This window comes from Corvus kubaryi, unplaced genomic scaffold (genome assembly GCF_017639235.1).
Source record: "Corvus kubaryi isolate FWS band 111438036 unplaced genomic scaffold, C.kubaryi_AGA036_p1.0 37393, whole genome shotgun sequence".
NCBI classification, from domain to species: Eukaryota; Metazoa; Chordata; class Aves; order Passeriformes; family Corvidae; genus Corvus; species Corvus kubaryi.
Genome location: NW_024581132.1, coordinates 67,926 through 86,479, shown reverse-complemented (window position 1 = coordinate 86,479; position 18,554 = coordinate 67,926). Strand labels below are relative to the sequence as shown.

Genomic DNA, 18,554 nt, shown 5'->3' with positions numbered 1-18,554 from the left:
GCATCCTGTGCAATGCACACCAACACAATTCCCACACACACAAGACTTTTAATCTTTGGTGGGAGCAAACTGTGCAAAGTCAAGCAGTCTCGGACTGTGTGGCTCTAGACTGAGATTCAGAGGAGCACATGAAGCATTTTGAGTTTAAAAAAAAGGGACCTGGCCTGTAAATCCATTTCTGATTGAATTTAATGGGATTGTTCTTGCCAAAATTAAATTTGCTGCAGGAACTTAAGGTGAGGTGATGTGAGTCAGGGTGGCTTCTGTGACTGCTGCTCTGATTTACTTGAGCTGTGGTTTTCAGCTCACTTGCTGCAGTTTGTGATTGCTTCCAACTGATCATCATCAGTAAGGGGACGGCCCTCTTTTGGCTCCCGTAGCTGAGGAGGGGATTTACCACTTTGTTCAAAATGTTCCTGCTGTGGTGGCTTACTCTGTGTTTATTGTAGGTTTTTGGTGTCCACGTGAACAAATGGAAACTGGATAAGAAGCTAGGGTGTGTGTGCCTTTCCCTTTACGGCATCTTCCTGTGTTTCTCCATCATGACAGAGTTCAATGTTTTCACTTTTGTGAACTTGCCAATGTGCAGAGATCACTAACGCAGGTGGCAGACTGTCAGGAGGAGCTTCCTTTTTACCTGTGCAATACAAGCCACGGCTGGCATCTCCTGGATGCAGTGCACCTCCAAGTCGTGACCTATATCCTGTTCACTGTTCATAGGACCTGTGGCCCCATCTAGGTTTGTCCTCTCCCTGGCCCCCACAGCCCGGAGCAATCCTTCGTCGATGTGAAGAGTTCTTTTCAACATTCGTGTGATTTCCTAGCTCAGTTTTTGAACAGTGTGACTGGGACTCAAGATGAACTGGCTGCTAACTGGCGTTAAGCCAGTCAAAACTAGTCTGCTACAATTCCTTCTTTTTTTAAGTTATTTGGTGGAAGACTAATTAATTTATGACTTAAGACTATTGCTACAGTGCAGAAGAGGGTACGTCGTATGGAGGTTGACTTTCAAGGAGAATCATGGGAATTTTTTTTTGGTTCTGGGGGGTGTTTTTTTTGTTTTGTTTGTTTTTAGTTTTTAGTTTTGGGTTTGCAGGTTTTTTTGTTTGTTTGGGGGGTGGGGGTGTTGTTTTTGTTCTTTTTTTTTTTTTACTTGCCAGAGATCAACGTCCTCTCTTGCATCTTCTCCTTCTGAGTGCTGGGTCTCCTGTAACAATCCAAAGGCCACAGGGCAGTGTAAAATGGAAATGCAATTCAAGGTACTCAGCATAAGAATGGATAAAAGAAGATTGTCGAGGAAAAAACTGATGACTTTTTACTATAAATAGTTAACCTTGTACAGGTGTGATGAGGAATGCCAGCTAAATGTGGATTCAAAGGGTAAACACCGCTACCATTTTACTATGAATGTTGGAGTTTTATTTATTAGGGCGTTTGTTATTTCCAAGCAATAGTTTGATCGCCAGCCCAGGAGGGCTGCCAAGGAGGTGTCCTGGTTTTTAATGATCTGCGTGTGGAAATGGAAGGTCAGAACTTTCTCTCCTTCATCAGATTTTTTGTTTTGGGGGGATTCAATAGTTCATGTCTTATTCGTTCTGAGAAGGACGTAAGTACATGTCAAAACTTTTCTAAATGAGTTACAGACACTGGTTTCTTTAAGAGGAAAGAGGCATATTTTGCACAGACATAGTTACTGAAGTCATAATTTGCCATTCTTTAAAGAATACACTGGACCTGGCCAGATATTTGTCGTCTTTAGCAGTTGAATTTACCTGATAACAGATCATGTGGATTCATCACCCCTCCTTTGGGAGGGGGGAAGACACAGACAGAGATGGCACATTTTAAAATGTGGAATATCTTCAATGCAGACTCGCTCACAGATCTTAAGTTATTGTGAAAGTTTAGCTATTCATTGTTCCAATATCCCTGCTAGATTTTGTATAATTCTGTACTAATACGCAGGCAGATTCCGCCCCCTGAGAAACACCATCACTGCTTCATTTGTATGTATTGATACTGTGGGTTCTTGCCACTGCAGCTCTTGTATTTACTTTAAGCACTGATCACTTCTGATCCATTTGGTATGTTTTTTCCTCTTGTATATGTTCTACTATGAAATGTATTAAGAGACTACCAGCTAGGTTTTGTCTATGGTACAAACAGTGGCAAATAATAGTAAAGGTACGGCTAACCCTATGTAACAGAAAGAAAGGAAAAAAACCCAAAACACCAAACCCTAAACTATAGCAGGAAATGAAAGAGCTCCAGTTTAAAAGAAAAAAGAAAAGAGCCACGTTCTGTTCACAGATGAAAAGCCAACTTTTATTTCATTTGCACTTTCGGAAGGAATTTTTCCAGTCTGGTTTCCTTTGGGCAAAATGTTGTAAGTGAAAATATTTACACCCTGTGGTTTCCATTCAGCTCAGCACCTGGTTTTCTTTGTTTGTTACACCAAACACGTGGAGGCACTGGCAGCTCTTGCACTGTGCGTGGCAGCGAAGTCCTGTGGAAAAAGCCACGTCCCGTTGGCCTCGCTCGGGGAGCAACGTGTGCCGGTGGATCCCTGGCAAGAAGAAGGACGGGTCCAGGGACAGGCAGCAGAGAGAGTCGATGACGTGCCTGCATCGCCATTTTTCGTCCTGAAAAGCATTTGTGTTGCTGCTTGTTGAGCCCTGCAGCTGTGGTTTGAGCAGCCTTCTCGTACCTGTGCCCGCGGGACATCCTCTTGCGCTAGGAAGCCCACTGTACCTTCCTGTCGTTGGGTCTTTGTTTCTTTTGTCGTTGTTCTTAATGAGATGAATAATAATAATAACAACCACTAAAATGCCTAAAATACTTCCGTAAGTGAAATGATGTTTGCAACAGTGTGGCACGCGTCACTAAAGCCACCCCACAAACACGCAGCTCTGCTCTCATAGCGAGATGCGGTAGCTCCTAAGCAGAGTGTGTGTCCTTGCTGATAAGGGGAAGGAAAAAAAAGGAGAGAAGTTCCATATCAGGGCCTATTATTACTTCTATTTTGAATATTTATACTGCTGCTCCAATGGAGCCAGTTGGATCTATTTCTGCGAAATAGCCATTACCTATCCCATGGCACAAAAACTGCACAAGTATTTTTTAGGAACTTTTCCTACTGGTGTGCATTAAATACTGTAGTAATTGTGTAGTTTTGTGTTGTGTGTAAAACCTGAAATACCTTGCTTTGATACTTGTGTGTGTTCCCAGAATGTTCTGCAAGTCGCTTGTTCTAAGCAGAAGCAAAAGGTACCTGGAACTGCCGTTACCTGTGCCACAGGAGAATTGATAAGCATGTCCTAGAGCGATGCTTCCTGCCAGATGCGCTTCTGATTTGCAGCTAAACCGTCAGGTCCAGGCCTGGTTTGGAACAGAGCAGACCGACTGAATGTGCGTAGCGGTGCCGGAGGGAGCGTGCCTCTCACGTGTGGCAGCACAGTCACAGCCTGTGCAAAAGGCCCCAAGGCAAAAAACCAGCAATTTTTGGCATCCTTCCTGTACGCCGGCTCCAAAAGTCGCGTGGACGGTTCTATTCCGATGCAGTGCAGACTCAGAGCTTTACTGGGCCTTGCAGAGCACTGAGTCTCCCAGAGGCTCTCTCCCTCCCAGGGGTTCTCTCCTCCCGAGGTTGGACTCTGGAGGACAGCCAGTGCCTGGCTTCAGCGTCCCCATGGGAGGCTCTGCTGTGCCCGCGGCTGCCCGAGCTGTGAGCCACCTCCGGCTCAGGAGCCAGCTGGGGGCTGGGGGTGGCTGCTCCAGGGGGAAAGGAGGGAGCTGAGGGGCTCTGAGGCCCGGGGTTGGGGCTGCACGGAGCCGCCAGTGAAGCAGTGTTGTGTTGGGCTTTTTTAGCATGACTGTGATTCATTTGCAGTTTTAATCTTCCGAAAGCAAGGGTCACCTTCGCATCTGAGGCTGCTCCGGTTTTTGGACCAGTCAACTGTTTTTGTTTCCATTCCTAGCAATTTCAGACGATCTTTAATGACTATTTCAAAGGGAGATTAAAGAGCCTTTTCCTCCGTGGAGACGCTTCACTGCAGTTCTGACTTTGACTTAAGTATGTGATCCTTGGCTGGCTTCAGATCTGCCTGACATGGATGGCCTCCTTTCGAAGGCAGAATGATAGGATAGGGTATGATAACAGATGGTTTTAAGACATGCTAGGAAAACTGCTTTTGTCCTTACCAAGGGTCAATTTTTTACTTGCCTTTTTTCCCCCCCATTTTTCTTTTTATTTTTGTTTTTCATGTGCTGCACTTCTTGATAGACTTTTTCTGTGATAGGAACACCAATCCGAAATGTGTGCATGGGAGATTTTTTACTTGCATAATTTGTTGGTTTTGCTGTGATGTCACTTGCATGCTTAGTTTCCAGCTCTCTGTCCTCAGCAGTGTCACTGAAATCAACTGATTACCTTTGGATTTGTGATGGTGGTGCTCGTGGAGAACGAGGGGCAGGACTGGCATTTTTTCTTGGCGAAACAAATCAGGTAGAATGGCAGTCTAGTTTAGAAAAAACAACATTCAAGGCAGGTGGAGCAACCTAAAGGTAACGTTTAATACCCTGCTGTCAGAACAGGGCTTTTTATATGTCTTTTCCAAATACCCCTATTGATACTTGTGAGTTAGAATGTAAATTGAATATTGTTGAACAACTTTTTAGAAAACCATAGCTTTCTGCTGATTGACAAAGGTTTCTTATATTAAGATTTTTTGGAAACTCTAATCCTTTCAATTAAAATTCACAGAGATGCGATAGTGTGACGTTTACCTGTTTCAAAGTTACACCACTGGAGCTTTAAACTTGTTTAAAAATAAACTTTAAAAATCAATCTCAGTGGACCATGCTTACCTAGATTCAAATCTGCCTTGTACTTACAAAGTTCCACTTGATCAGCAGCCACTGCAAGTCTGTCTGAAGGAGACTTAAATCTGGGTAAGAATGTCCCTTTTAGGTTGGCACAACTTTAACTTTTAAAGCCATGTTTTTAAGGGAAGTTAAACAGTTTAAACCCATGGTTTTCAGGAAAGCAATGGAGCTTTGAATATTTTGAAAGACCTCAGCCACTTCAGATTTAAGGAGCTGCAGAGTCTGAGTGTGCTGAATGGATGTACCAAGCCGAGTGCAAGGCTTAGTTTCAGGAAGAGAGTTTTCAGTATTCAGGGACTTGAGTGAAATCTGACCTTTGTGAAACCAGGGGCAGAACCCCAGTGACTGTTGTAGGGTCAGTGATGTGTTTGTAGCAGTGAGTCCCGGAAGGGATGGGGACGCTGCATTTTTTTGGGTGAGTGACCTTTTTTTTTCTTACCTGAAAAGATAAATGACTATTAATTTAATAAGGCCAAGCACCTTTAAGGGAATTTACATGAATATTCTGTTAGCACTTCCTGGCCTCAAATCTGAAGCACAGTTCCAAAATGCATCTACTTCTGCCCAAACTGCTCGGACTTGTCTGGCTGAATCTGCAGAACTGAGCTTGGTGTGGACAAATCCCTGCCTTTTGGAGAAGTTCACTTTATTCCTGGGAAAGCAATAGGGTAAGAAATGGCAGTCTGTTTCATTGTGCCCTGGGGATGTAAATTGGCTGTGAAATCAAGTGTATGCTGGCCTGAAACAGTCTGTCATCACGAGCAAGTTATCCACTTGGGTTTGGGTAGAAGCATCTAATTTCAGGAAGGCTTCTAAAAAAAGCACAGTTTATTTAAAGCAACATATTTTAAAATGTATTTATGTAGCAAAAATGACTTCATTGTGGTATTTTTTAGATAGGTTTCTGTTTTTCTAATAGACTTGCAGAACAAGTTTGAAACCCTCCACACCAGAACAACCTGACAGAAATCTTGTCAGTGTAATCTTCATCTGCCGGGTTGGATTTGAATGGTGCTAAAAGTCAACGTGATAATTTTACAGCAGCAATGCAACGTAACGTTTTTACTGCCAGCTGAGGAAAAACACACCTCTGGATGCCTGACCCTGTGAGGATGTTTGTAGATGATTACAGATCTGCTCCACTGTTGAGCATTTGTCGCCGAGGTTTTCCATTGGCGTGCCTGACAAGCAGAGAAGACCTGGGGTTCCTGGAGGAGAGCAGTGCCTGCTGCTGAACGTTTTGTCCTGTAATGTGAGGAGAGGGCTGCTGATGCACAGGCCCCTTGGCTACTGGTTACTGCTGCCAGTGCTCCTTTTCCATAGCAGGAGCATGTATTTCTCTGAGGACCAAGTCTTACCTTAGCTCTGGTCAGCGTTGCTTTTGGCTGACAAATGCTGGAGCAGGGGAGGCAGCAAGGGCTCCGTTCACTTTCTGTGTGTAGAGGCAGATGTTGGGTGGCAGATGCTGTGTCACAGGAGGACTTTGGATAGAGCCTGTATAAATGTTGGGACGTTCCATGAAATCTTTCCCAAGAGCAGGCATCCCTGTACACCCAGCAGCCACCTGCTTGCTTCCTTATTTTGTCTTGCTCCTTGTGTTGCCAGGATTCAGAATTTTGCTTCCACTTTCTCATAAGCTGCATCCCTCTGACTTTGAAGGCTGAGCCACGTCCTGCCTTCTGTAACACAGAATTAATGCTCTGGGCTAGCAGAAATGGTGTGCAGGCTTTGATCCAGTAAGCTGATGGGAGAAAATGCAAGCAGATCCTTGCTTGGCGTACCAGCCTCCGAGCACCTGACTCCGAAGAGCACGAGCTGCCTGCCTGGGAAGTGCCCCAAGCCACTGGGACAATCAGTCACTGCACAAGTACGTGGGGACGCTTTTCGTGGGATATGTGTGTTTTCAGAGACTCTTTCAAGGGAGTTTTGTACCCTGTGCAAAGACATGCTTTGTACAATAAATATAATTGATCTAATTAAGGGATTCTAGATCTGACCTGGGCCTTTTACACTTTGTGAAGCCAGATTATACTATATGGGAGTTTTACTGAGGAACTCAGTTATAAGTTCATATAATTCATAGGCAGGTTTTTAGTGTTATTTTTTTTAAATGTATGAACATAGATTTGTATTCAAACAAAGTACAATATTTATACATATATATATACACACTTTACCTAGTAAATTATATGTGTTAACTGTTGTTAAATTGATGCCCTGTGGTAACCAGCTGTTACTGCAAAGGAATAAATTCTTATCATGGCAACTGCTAAGATGCTGTAAATGTATGAGTATTCAAGACAGTCTTATACATACCTATTTATAAACTCAAGCAAAGTTTTTATTTGTTTTAGCAAGGTATTGTGAGTGGTGCATGGCAGTTGCCTGTCTGTAATATATCAGGTCAAAAGCCTAAACAGCTTATCTGTGTGCATTCAGCAATATTTCTAATTATTGTTAGTCATTTGAAATCCCAGTTCTATTGCTGAATGTAAAGTTAGCCTGGGGGGGTGGGGAGGGGGAAGAGCACGCACAAGACATTGAGGAGCTCAGAAAGTTCTGCACTGCAGTATTTATGCATTTTATTTATTTATTTATCAAACACAGAGAGCTGAGCCCCTGGTTCAAGAAAACATTTCCCCATGCTGGCAGAAGATTTAGGAACCTAATTTCGGTGCCCTCCTAAAGCTAATGCCAAGTTCCCCTGGACCAGGGGCCAAGCAGACTAAGCTATTTAAAGCGTAATTCCGTCCTTTTAAGTGGCCACAAGAAGGGGTGAGACCTTCTCAAATGCTTCTTTTAACTTCTTTTAGTAGAGAAGCTGAGAAATGCTGAGAGATCCAAGGATGCTTCTGCAGCTCATCTGTAAGAGTAGAAATATATAAATAATAAATACTCCTTGCACTTTTAATATTTGTAATACCCCTGTCCTGAGGTACTGTTTGCAATAATCAAAATTCACATTTCCAAAGCTACCCACAAGTAGATTTTTTTTATTACTACTTTGTAGAGGTTTTTTTTTGTTCCCCCTTTTCATTAAGGAAGTAATCTTCCTTTGGCTTGTTTTGCCAGTTCTTTTTAACGATAAGTGATTGGCTCTGGTTAAATGTGAAGATCCCCCTAAACCAGGAGTCATGTGCCAGCAAATGCTTGGGGGTAGCCAACGTTTATTGTCCCAGCTTAATGACAGGGTTGTTCCCATTTACAGCAGGCAAGGACCTCCCACCTTGAAATCCTGCAGTAAGAGCCATCCCACCACTCACAACCACAATAATCCCCTATTTCCACCGCACTGGTTTGGTTTGGGGGGGTCAGCAGATCTCCAGTGTAGAAGAATATATCACATCATCACTATCAGTGTGGATGACGTAGGGCTTACTGGGGGAAAACACAACAGCACCAATGGAGTCCTTTTACAGACCATGTATTGGGGGGGGACTGGAAGTCTTTCTTTTGCCAGCGTTAAAGACATGGGGGAGTTAGAGATCAGGAAAGAAAAAAATGGAAGATAAAGGCAGAATGCACAAAGTACAGCCTCAGTCTTTCATGAAGGTTTGTATAATGTTCAAGTTTTGCATAGAGTGCGCTCCCATATTCTGTCAAGCATAGAGCTCAGCTGAGTTGTTCATTCTTGGTTCTCAGAAACAACCTTTTTCTCTCATGTTTCTCACTGCTGTGTCAGGACCTCTGAGCGTAATGTGCATTTCTGTATCACAGAACTGCTTTGTGAAGTCGCTTACGTGAAGTGAGCGGGCACATAGATTGAACCACAACAGGTTTTTGAAAGAAGCCAAAGCAAGGTGTTTGTGTAGTAACTTTGTTCTGATGGATTTTTTTTTTTTTAATGGGTGCCAGAAGCAAAGGACACAAAGTGTGATTCTGTAATCATGCAGCACCAGTGGAGGGCAAATGCTAGCGTGAATAGTATGGCATCACAAAAAGCTGTCTGTTGTGGAATTCAGATATTGGCAAGTTTCACGGGTCGCATTTACATGAAGATTTGCCTGGATGCTACTTGATCTTTGCAACCCTTGGTCTTTGATCAGGAAAAGTGAGAAGTACTTTGTCCCTTTCTCAGGGAGAAGGGAGAGAGATGCCTAAGCCAATGTCTCCAGACTCGCACCCTGGCTGCACAGGCGTGCAAGTAGCAATCTGTGTACCTGAGAGCTCACTGGTGTGCAGTGACCTTCGCAGTGCATTGAAGATTTAGGGGTAAATTTTAGTTAGTGTTCCCTTGAGGAACAGTGTGATTGACTTCACTGTCTCCCCTCGTAAAGCTGAGAATCCCTACTGTGCAGGCAGTATGTGTGTGAGATTACTAACGGAATGTTACCTTCGTCCTTGCATCGAATCTTTGTTTTCCAGACTGAAACCATACTAGGAAGATGTTTGTTCATAAGGGTTTGGGGGACTTTGTTTGATTTTTTGCTGTCTGTCAAAGTCTTGTGCAACATGAACCCTCCCGGCAAGGTCTGGCAGTCGTTTGGGTGTTCTCCTTGCTGGTGCATCCATTGGAGCTTCAGCGAGTGGGACATGTGGGAGGGCAGGGGTGGTCCTTCCACTGGTCCCAGACACAGGTGTGTGACAAGCAGCGGAAGGGTCACTCCTGCCGAGCACTCCAGCACGGGCCTGGCAATCGGAATTGAGGCACAGGTGAATCAGGATTCCACAAAACAAAAGGGTGAGCAGACAGACCTGTTAATCCTCAAGTGTGCTGCACAAGTTTTATCCCCTTCGCGTGTTTTAGCCAAGCCCAAACTGTGGCGTGTACGTGGTGCCAAGCCAAAGGCAGCCAAGCTCGGCACCCACGGTCAGCCTGGCATCACCAAGGCATGTGGGGGCAGCCCCAGGTCCAGCACTCTGTCCAGGGGGTGTTTAAATCATTTCAGGGCCCAGCAGTCAGCTGTTCAAGATGTGATAATTTCACAGAGCTACAGTGGACAATTTGGGTTTGTGCTGTTGCTGAAGCCTTAGGCTGCTGAATGTGATCCCTGCTGTGGCTTGCTCTAAAACAGACACCTGAGACCGTGCCAGTCTGAATCGTGGGCGTGGTGGGTTCTCTGCCTTGTGGCACAGTCACAGCATCCAAGCTGCAGGAAACACAGCAATAAAAGTGTCTGATAGGAGCACCTTTGGTTCGAGTGGGGAGCAAACGACACGGGGTCCCTTATCTCTGGGCAATTCTGTGATGCTTCTAATCATAAGGAAGAAGATGTAGGTGGAACTGAGTGCAAATGTACATATAATGTATGTTCATTTACAACCAGCCAGAAAGCAAAATAAGCAGTGGTTTCTAGTAGAATAATTCTACTCAAAATAGCTTTTTATTAAGTCAGCTTAAAAGTGTTAAAATGGTGGAGCCACAGACAAAACATTTGTTACCTTTTGAAATGAGTTGCAATGGTTTTGTCATACTTGTACAAGTGTTATAAGGTCAGCCTTTCTGTATGTTTTACAACTTACTGTAGAGTAGTCTTCTATGCCTAGCTGTTCCACTTGCCTGTGTAAGTTACAAATCTAACAGAAATGAAAGCATGCATTTTTCTCTGTTTGCTGGTAACCTTGAAATTAGAAACTTGTATTTCTGTGTTTTTAATGTGTTATATTATAAACAAAATTCACAGCACTATTGTCTATGGAATATCAAAAAGTTTTATTAGAATGAATTACTTTAAATGTTTTGTCAATTGATTTAATAATGTGTCAGACATCTACACTAAGACAATATAATGTTTATCAATAAAAATATCCTCTCTTTGTACTAACTTAACACTTCAGGGTGTGCTTGGACATAGGAGTAGAGCACCCCTGTGGGTTCCAATCCCAATTATTTATTAATTTTTGGCTTAATTTTGAGAGTACTCCATACCCCTTGTTTGACCTGAGCATTGGATATGGGAGCAAAGGAAGAAGAAAAGAGAGCTTTTTTTTATACTTTGTATTACCTGTGCCTCTGCATGTGTGTTTGCTGTGAAACACAGCGATTCCTTTAGAAGTCATCCAGGACATGTAGGAATCTGTGCAGAAACAAACACTCTGGGAATTTTATTTGTTATTATATGAAGAGTCAAATAATGCTTTTTTACAGCAGCACAGATCTGAAATTACTGGACTGGCGTTAGTTAATCTCTTCTAGCATAGGGAAGTGGGAGCTGACTGTCACTCTCCCAGCTGGAGCAATCCGTGCCTGTGCCTGCTTCAGCCACTGACAGCCGTGGTGGTGAGAGCCAGTCCTCCCTCCGAAGCAGTTCCTGGAGTAAAGTTTTCAGTAATGCTTGGAATAATAATGAGGGGGCGGGCAGCTTCCCTTACAGAGCAAAGCACTTGTGGGCAGGGCTGGTCAGAAGCCCGCGCTTTGAGAGAGGGAAATGCTTGTGCTGCTTTTCTACTCTGCATCAGCTGGGGAGCTGCAGTGTCCCCCCCCAGCTCAGCCTGCCGGGGTGACAGGATGCTTCTTCCTCCTCCCTCATCCCATGGGACACTTCAGCTGACCCTCCTCCCGCTGTACGCTCCCTGAAGGAAGAGCTTGAGATCCTGGAATGTAATTGGGTCTGGCTGCCTCCCCTTGAGCCCCTTTGACTTGTGTCTTTGTAACAGCCGCTGATGAAAGGATCTGTTCGGTCTGAAGCACCCGCCGTGTCTGCAAGAAGCAGTGCTGTGTCTTAGGCAGGTTGTTTACACATCCACAGCTCATTCCAGGTACAGAAGAGTCCTGCAGTGCAGAAAAGGAACACCTGCTGATCCTACACCTCTGTCCACGAGCACAGTGGGGGGGATGAGGTGCAGCTTTTGATGTTAATGCAGGAAATGTCTTTGATCAGTGCCAGCCCAGCAGTTGTCTTGAAAATATTTTCCACTGGTGGGATTGTTTGCTTTCCATCCCTGTGTGCTTGCAACCCAAAGCATATGTTGGAATCCATACAGATGCTCCATCTCTGTAGATACTTCCCCATGACTGGTTTTCTGGTTCAAGGATAATCTTGCTTCTCATTGCAATTTGGTGCAGCTCCAGTCAGCTGTTGGACTCTGAAGATACTCTCACTTCCTACCCCCTGCCACGGTGATATGCCAAATATGCATATTTTTTGATTCTGCCTTGTGATTGCTTCACTTTAGAAAATTTTTATGTAGCTTACAGCCTGGAAAGTTAGAAGTTGGTTTTCAGAGATTGGGCAAGTAACTGGCTTTCTAACCACTTTCATTAAAATTAGGAAAATCAGAGTGTGAAGACAAGCCACCATTGCTTTCACTGGAGTGGACATGGATGAATATGTATTCATATTCACATATTCACTTTTGCTTTTGTAGAAGCTTGTTTCTGTGTTGCCTTCACAGTTATTCTACAACCATCACAAACCCTGACTACGCAAAGATGTGAATTCTCAGTGCAGAACAAAAAAATTGAAGGATCAGAGCAGAAGTACAAACTGGTTAAAAAGAAACTAAGCCTCCTCTCCCACATGACCATCTTAAATATGCAAAACTAGAGCACAGATCCTGGGTATTTTCCCCTTTGGAGGTCACTTCTAGCTTGCTTTACAGAAGCCTGACTTGTGTCTTTGCCACCCCAGAAGTTACTTGCTTTGAAATAATACTTGCAGAGGAAAGAGATCTGTTCCCTGTAAATTCCAGATAACAATCTCCCTCCAGGCTGTGCCTACTTGATTTTGACCTGTTTATTCCAACAGAAAGAGCGTGTGCATGCTGAGCAGGACGTCGTGGGGCTGCTTGGCATCCCAAAGCAATGGGGTTTTGCACTGCAGGAAGGCTGGGGCATTTCCGTACAGCTCTTGTGCACACATCCCAGCTCCAGGTGAGACTTCCTACCTGAGGCTTCTCCCCATCCTTGCCACGGGCATGCTAGGACATGGGCATCCTAGACAGGTTAACCACACCCTGGAAAACAAGGGCTTAATCGTTAGAGCTTTTAGTGCCAAAGTAAAATTGCTCTGCTGCCTAAAACTGGGCAGCCTCCGGGTTGCTGCTGGGCTGCACAGCTCCTGAAGTGCAGCTTCCAGTCAGCCTGTGGCGCTGGGAGGTGGATGCACTCGGGGAGTCCCAAGCACGCTGTGCTTGCTGGAACGCTGAAGCAGAGGCAGCGTGTGGCCATGCCTTGGGAGGGCAGTGTGGAGACACGGGACTTGGGATGAGCTGCAGGTATGTTGGTTTTGCGTGGTTTTCCTCCCTGCTGCAATGGTGATCAGCCCTCTGGGCACAGCTGAGCATGTGCCCACTTCCCGTCCAGCTGCCTCGAGCAGGCTGCAGCATTCAGAGAGGAGGAGGAGGCTGATCTTCAGCCTCTGGCTGTGGGGAACAAACAGCGCTCTCTTCGCAGTGCCAAGCAAATCGCTAGAGAAGAGGAGTAGCACAGAATAAACAAAAACAATTGAATATACCACAGCCTGGAGAGAGCAGGTGCAGTGAAACCGCTTCAGACTGTGCACACAAGAAGATTTTACAAGTGAGCCTTTAAAGAATAACTGGGGAAAAGGAAAAGTGGCATAATTAATGTATCAGCTGCCGTGCAAATGTCTCAAACAAGTAACATTTTAAAGAGAGAGCTCTGCTTTGTGTGTGAGCTTAAATCAACACTTGTCCTGCCTGAAATTCTTTTGTGCTGACTGCAGGGAGAGCTTGGATTTTAGAAGTGTGTTTTCTAATGTTGCAGAGCAATGCCATCTAGGGCATAGAGCCTTACAGTTATTCCTAACAGGAATGCTATCCATCCTTAGTGACAGAGCTTCCTGGATTGAATATTTATAACTGGTTCATCACATCTGCATTAGGCCTGTTGAAATTTGCTCATTTTCAATATCTGCTTCCAGTTTTCTGGACTATGCTCAGTGTCAGGTATTAATGGATTGCTTTTTCTCAACTGGAACATAATGAATTTCTGGATATACCTTATTTCTTCCTTAAATCCTCTTGGCAGCTTTCATCCGTGCAGCACAGCAGGGATTATCGATGGTCTCTCTAATCTTCAGCTACTCAAGGAATCTGCTATGGCTGTGATTAGAGCCACAGTACACTTGGGCAGTAGATTAAAATATTAAATCTTAACAGGCCAGATCTTGTCATCCTCACTCAAAGCTACTTACTGTATTGTTGAGGCTCCCTGTTCAATCCAAGCTGCCTGTAGAGTAGTGGTGTGCGTTAGCTGAACACACCCCAACAACCTGGCCCGGTCACAGCTCTGTCCTCACTCCTGGGTGATGCAGCTCTCTCCAGGCTGAAGATGAAGTGCCAAATACAAGGTAACAATCTGCTGGGTTGAGTGGAGGTCTGTGGCAGTAATGACTTACGAACCTGGACTTGTGGTCCAGGTTCATTTTTTTATGTACCATCTCTTCCTCTTGCTTCCTGCTATTTGAACTCATGATGCTTGGCCTTTCTCGAGAATGGTTGTAGTATTCAGTGGCACTTTGGACAAATACTGTTTGCCTCTGCAATGGGTTTTGTTCTGTGTACACGAATTTGCTCCCCAGTAGAGAAGAGCAAGTGCTTTAGCTCTCAAACCAATCTCAGGACATTCTTCAAACTCCCAAGGCTGCACACCAGGTTCTAGACCAGCCAGCTTCTGCCTGCCTCTGTGAGAGTTACATTTGCAGCTGATCATCCTCAAGTTACTGGTCTTGTATGACTTCATTGTTTTTACAGGGTGCTCCAAACCAAAAGCAAAATACTTGACTACAACATGAAAGCATACTGGGAAATGTTAGTACTTTCACTAATAAACACAGGAGCTTTCAGTGTAGCTGCAGGAATTCTTTCCCCTCCCTTGGAATAATGGAATTCTTGCTGCTATCTGAGCATAGAGGGGGCCTGATTCTCCTCCAGGTTCATAGTTCGTTGGTTCCAAGAGGTAATAAAGCAAATGCCTGCTGACACCTCAGAACAGCATTGCCTGTGGGCACTCCAAGTCTGGGGAAGGGTTAGATGTTAAAAGTATTAATTAAGAAGCATAAATTACATGAGTAATTAAATTTTTGTAGGGTCTAGTTAAACAGTGCACTGTTAAAAAAACACGATGCTGAAGTGACAAATAATAGGTTCATCACAGTTCTCCATACTCACCTGTTGTCCCATAAATTGGTATGGTGTATGTCACTCCTCACTGTAACTGGAGATCTGGAGCACAGATGACTTTATTTAGAAAACTATTTTAAAGCCAGGCTACAAACGCTGTCTTTTTCCCTCTTCAGTGTAAAGATAAAAGGATGAATCACAATCATTGCTTTCCTGCAAGTTAAGACAGCTGTGAGAGAAAGACTGGAAATATCAGCCTGGTTTTTTTGAAGGTGATGAGAGCATGCTGGTTTTTGCCAGGACTCCATCCACCCATAATGAAGGCAGAGGCTGGTTTCCTCAGTAGCTGGTACTTCCAAGTCCAAGCTTGGATCAAGTCAAGTCGCTGTGCTTCAGTGGTGGGTGAAAGACAGCAATGAGCGGTGCTGAACTTGGGCGGACAGAGGAAGTCCTTACCCAAACACAGGTCCTACCACTGCTTCTCTCCTACTCACACAGTGCCACCTAAAAAAAGATACGTGCTCAGCAGTGGGATCAGAACATGGCTCTGATCATCCCCAAGTTCCTGAGGATTACTCACAGCTAGTGTCTGGCAGTCATCACCTCCCTTGACAGAGATCTCATCACTACTGCCACATTACTTTGGCTTGGACTGTAGAGAAAGGAATAGCTTTTGGCAGATACACAGCTGGAATGAGCTGTCATTGGCAGCTGGAGGCTCGTTAGTGCGCCTCCCTTCTTGCTCCCTGAGCTAGTGAGGCTGCTGGTGAAGAGATGGATAAGATGCCATAGCCCTCACACCTTCCTTACACGGAGAGGGCAGGACGTGTGTGGTGTTCCTCTGTTGCTCTGACTCTGCAGGGGCTTTCTGAGAATGTATCAGAATATTCTGGTGCACACCTTCTTTGGGAGCTGAGATGTCCAAGCCTTCGCACATCCCTGTATGGATGCACATTTTGTGTGAATACTGTTGTCAAAAAAATTCTTGAAATTAAAAGAGAGGGAAGGTAAAAAGTAAGTGCTGCTGAGCTGGAAATGGAGTTATGCGGCTTTTCCACTTACTCATTTCCTGGCTGCTGAGGAGGCTTAGCTGTTGTCGGCTCTCCCATCAGAACTCCACCATGGAGATCCGTATTGATGTGAAGGAGTGCTGGAAAGCTGTTGGCCAGACCTACCTTCATGGGACAGGGCTGAGAGAAAGGGAGGAGGTGGAACAAGGAGAGATTCTGCCTCACTGTGCATTGCAGAGCACGGAACAACTCAGGATCCCAATTCTAGCCCAGCTACAAAAAACTAGTCTTGCAGAAAAACTAGTTGGCTCAGTTCTGTGGGGTTTTGTTCACTGGTTGGTTAGCGGGGGTTTTTGGTGGCTTATTTTCTTTGCATATGTGTAATTATGTTCCCTCTGATCACTGTATGAAAAAGTAATTAGGAAAACTAAACAAAACATCTCGGTCTGTTTTGCTCTTAAGCAGCTTTTGCTGTGCCTCGTGCATGCAGTTTGATTCCCATCTCCCTCCTCCCTTGCTATAAGGAACAGCTGAGTGCAAATCAGAACAAGAAATCCAGCTCGAAGCCGCAAGTATAATACACATAATGCTGCCAAGGGTAAGATTTGGAATGTACTGAAGTAATCACTGTCACATGCTATGAAATGAAACACACATCATGTTTTCAGGTGAGAACAGGTCACTCTGAAGTCATTGGTGGACATCACCTGGCTGCAGAGGCTGGGGTGGGTGCACCTCCACGGCTGGGAGATGGCACAGTTGCTCCTGTGGCACAGCAGCAATGTGTTCAGCTCACAGGAGAGAGATGCAAGCAACTCCTCTGTCTTTTCCTGTGCTGCAGTTTCTCTTCTCACTCCCGCAGAGCTCACAGCAGTGTGACAGACGTCTAGGGCAGGAGCCAGTGCAAGAGGAGAGTGTCTTGACGCTGGAATCTTGGCTACCGTAAGAGAAGCTAGCCAAAGGAATTAACAGTTTCTGCTCCTTGCTGCAGCTGCCACGGTGTGACAAGAGATAAGCAAGTCTGTATTCCATCCCCGTGGTATCTACTCGGGACACTGGAGATCCATGCTCATAACACGCTTTGTACTCGGGATGTGATTTTTATAGCTAAAGTACACGCTGCCATGGCCCAGTCACATCCAAATTCCATGGGAAAACTTCCCTCGCCTCTCCATGGCTTATAACACAGCAGAGCAGCAGCTTGGGGAAGACTGTATGCCAGTCTTGTCCAGACTAGTCAGGTGCTCAGGGGCATCCCACCTTGAATCCTTCCGCCTACACGTTGGTCTCTGACCCGCATCCATATGATGAGAAATACAGCCCAGCTGTTCAGGGCTTGGGAAAAACTGCTGTTCTGCAGGCTTACTGTATGTATAGAAAACCGTGCCAAGCCCATCTCACAGATGGATTTGAGGGGAGGGGTCTCAGTCAGGGATAAATAAGAAACACAAGCCATGAAACTTGATGCCATATCTCTGATCCTTCAAAGGCTGTACCAGGCAAAGGCTTTTCCAGTGAATATTTTCCAGTTCTTAGAGCTCAGTTCTGCTCCAGTTTGGCAGGGCTGGCTATGTCCTAACTTGCCTCTTGTTTACTGCCTTTTCTGCTCCTGTTTTCATCTGTGGCTGGCAGTTCACCTCACTGCTCCCAAATGTTTGGGCGGGGAGGCAGGGGCGGGGGGTAGTGGTGTCTTCCCCTCTCTCTGTAAGGGTAGCCAAGGGCTCTGATGGCTCTGCCAAACCAGGCACCGCAAGACTGGACTTCAGTTCCATCTTCTAGGCTCCTGAATAAACACCAGCAGCTCCCATTGGACTGAAAAGTCAGTCACAATACAGCTTGTGATGAATGCATTTTAATGTCTGTACGGTGTTCACGCAGGTGGAGCCATTGCCAGAGGCCCTGGAGACGCCTTGTAGAACTCACCACTGCTGCCACAGCTGGCACGCAGGATTGCTCCAGCTCACGCCAGCGAAGTCTCACACCTCGGTCAAAAGGCAGCTATAGACTGGGGGGAAGCTGCCGCAACAGGAGCTGCTCAGCGGGACTAAGCCAGGGCTCTTAGGCCCGAGGATAAATGGGAGCTTTCATGGAAGCCATGGATTAATATAAATATCACCTTCTTGGACATGAGACAGCATTCCTTCATCCTGCCTTCTAAAAGCTAGGTAAGAATCCACCTTTCGTTTTAATGGTCTCGATTTTGGAATTGCTTATACCCCCTTTAAGCAGATTTTGCTGCTGCGGCACGTCTTTGAACGTGTTTGTAACCAGGCTTCACACGTCAGCTGCTCCTCACTGTGGTCACTGGCATTCTTAATGGGCACTGCTGGCAGCTGCCAGAATGGAAGGGAAATGTTGCTGTCATTGTTCTGTTATTGAAATAACTTGCACTGAAATACATCCTGGAATGAGCTGTGGAAAATGCACAGCCTAACGGCACCGATGCTGCGAATGATCTTAACCGCTTCGTTGGCCCAAGTCTGCGGAGAACTGCGCTCATCGCACGGGTCCTGGCGACTTGGAGATGTCTGTGAGGCCACCCCGCCCCCCGGGCAGGTGACGGCGCGCTGAGGCCCGGAGCCCGCCCGGCTCCGTGCTCGCGGTGCCCCCGCTGCCCTCGCTGCCCTCACGGGC

The 18,554-nt window shown here is 45.4% G+C and overlaps 2 protein-coding genes across 3 annotated transcripts in view; both read left to right on the top strand.

Annotated features, from left to right (window-relative positions):
- SLC24A3 (solute carrier family 24 member 3) overlaps nucleotides 1-10,654 on the top strand; it is a 98,294-nt gene extending 87,640 nt beyond the window's left edge. For both annotated transcript variants that reach the window (XM_042038895.1, XM_042038894.1), the window contains exon 16: nucleotides 450-10,654. In XM_042038895.1, coding sequence (XP_041894829.1) covers nucleotides 450-599 — 150 coding nt within the window. In that variant the 3' untranslated portion in view covers nucleotides 600-10,654. The remainder of the gene's footprint in view (nucleotides 1-449) is intronic.
- Nucleotides 10,655-17,620: 6,966 nt separating this feature from the next.
- RIN2 (Ras and Rab interactor 2) overlaps nucleotides 17,621-18,554 on the top strand; it is a 65,425-nt gene continuing 64,491 nt past the window's right edge. The window contains exon 1 of the mRNA XM_042038882.1: nucleotides 17,621-18,085. The gene's annotated coding sequence lies outside the window, so the exon portion shown is untranslated. The remainder of the gene's footprint in view (nucleotides 18,086-18,554) is intronic.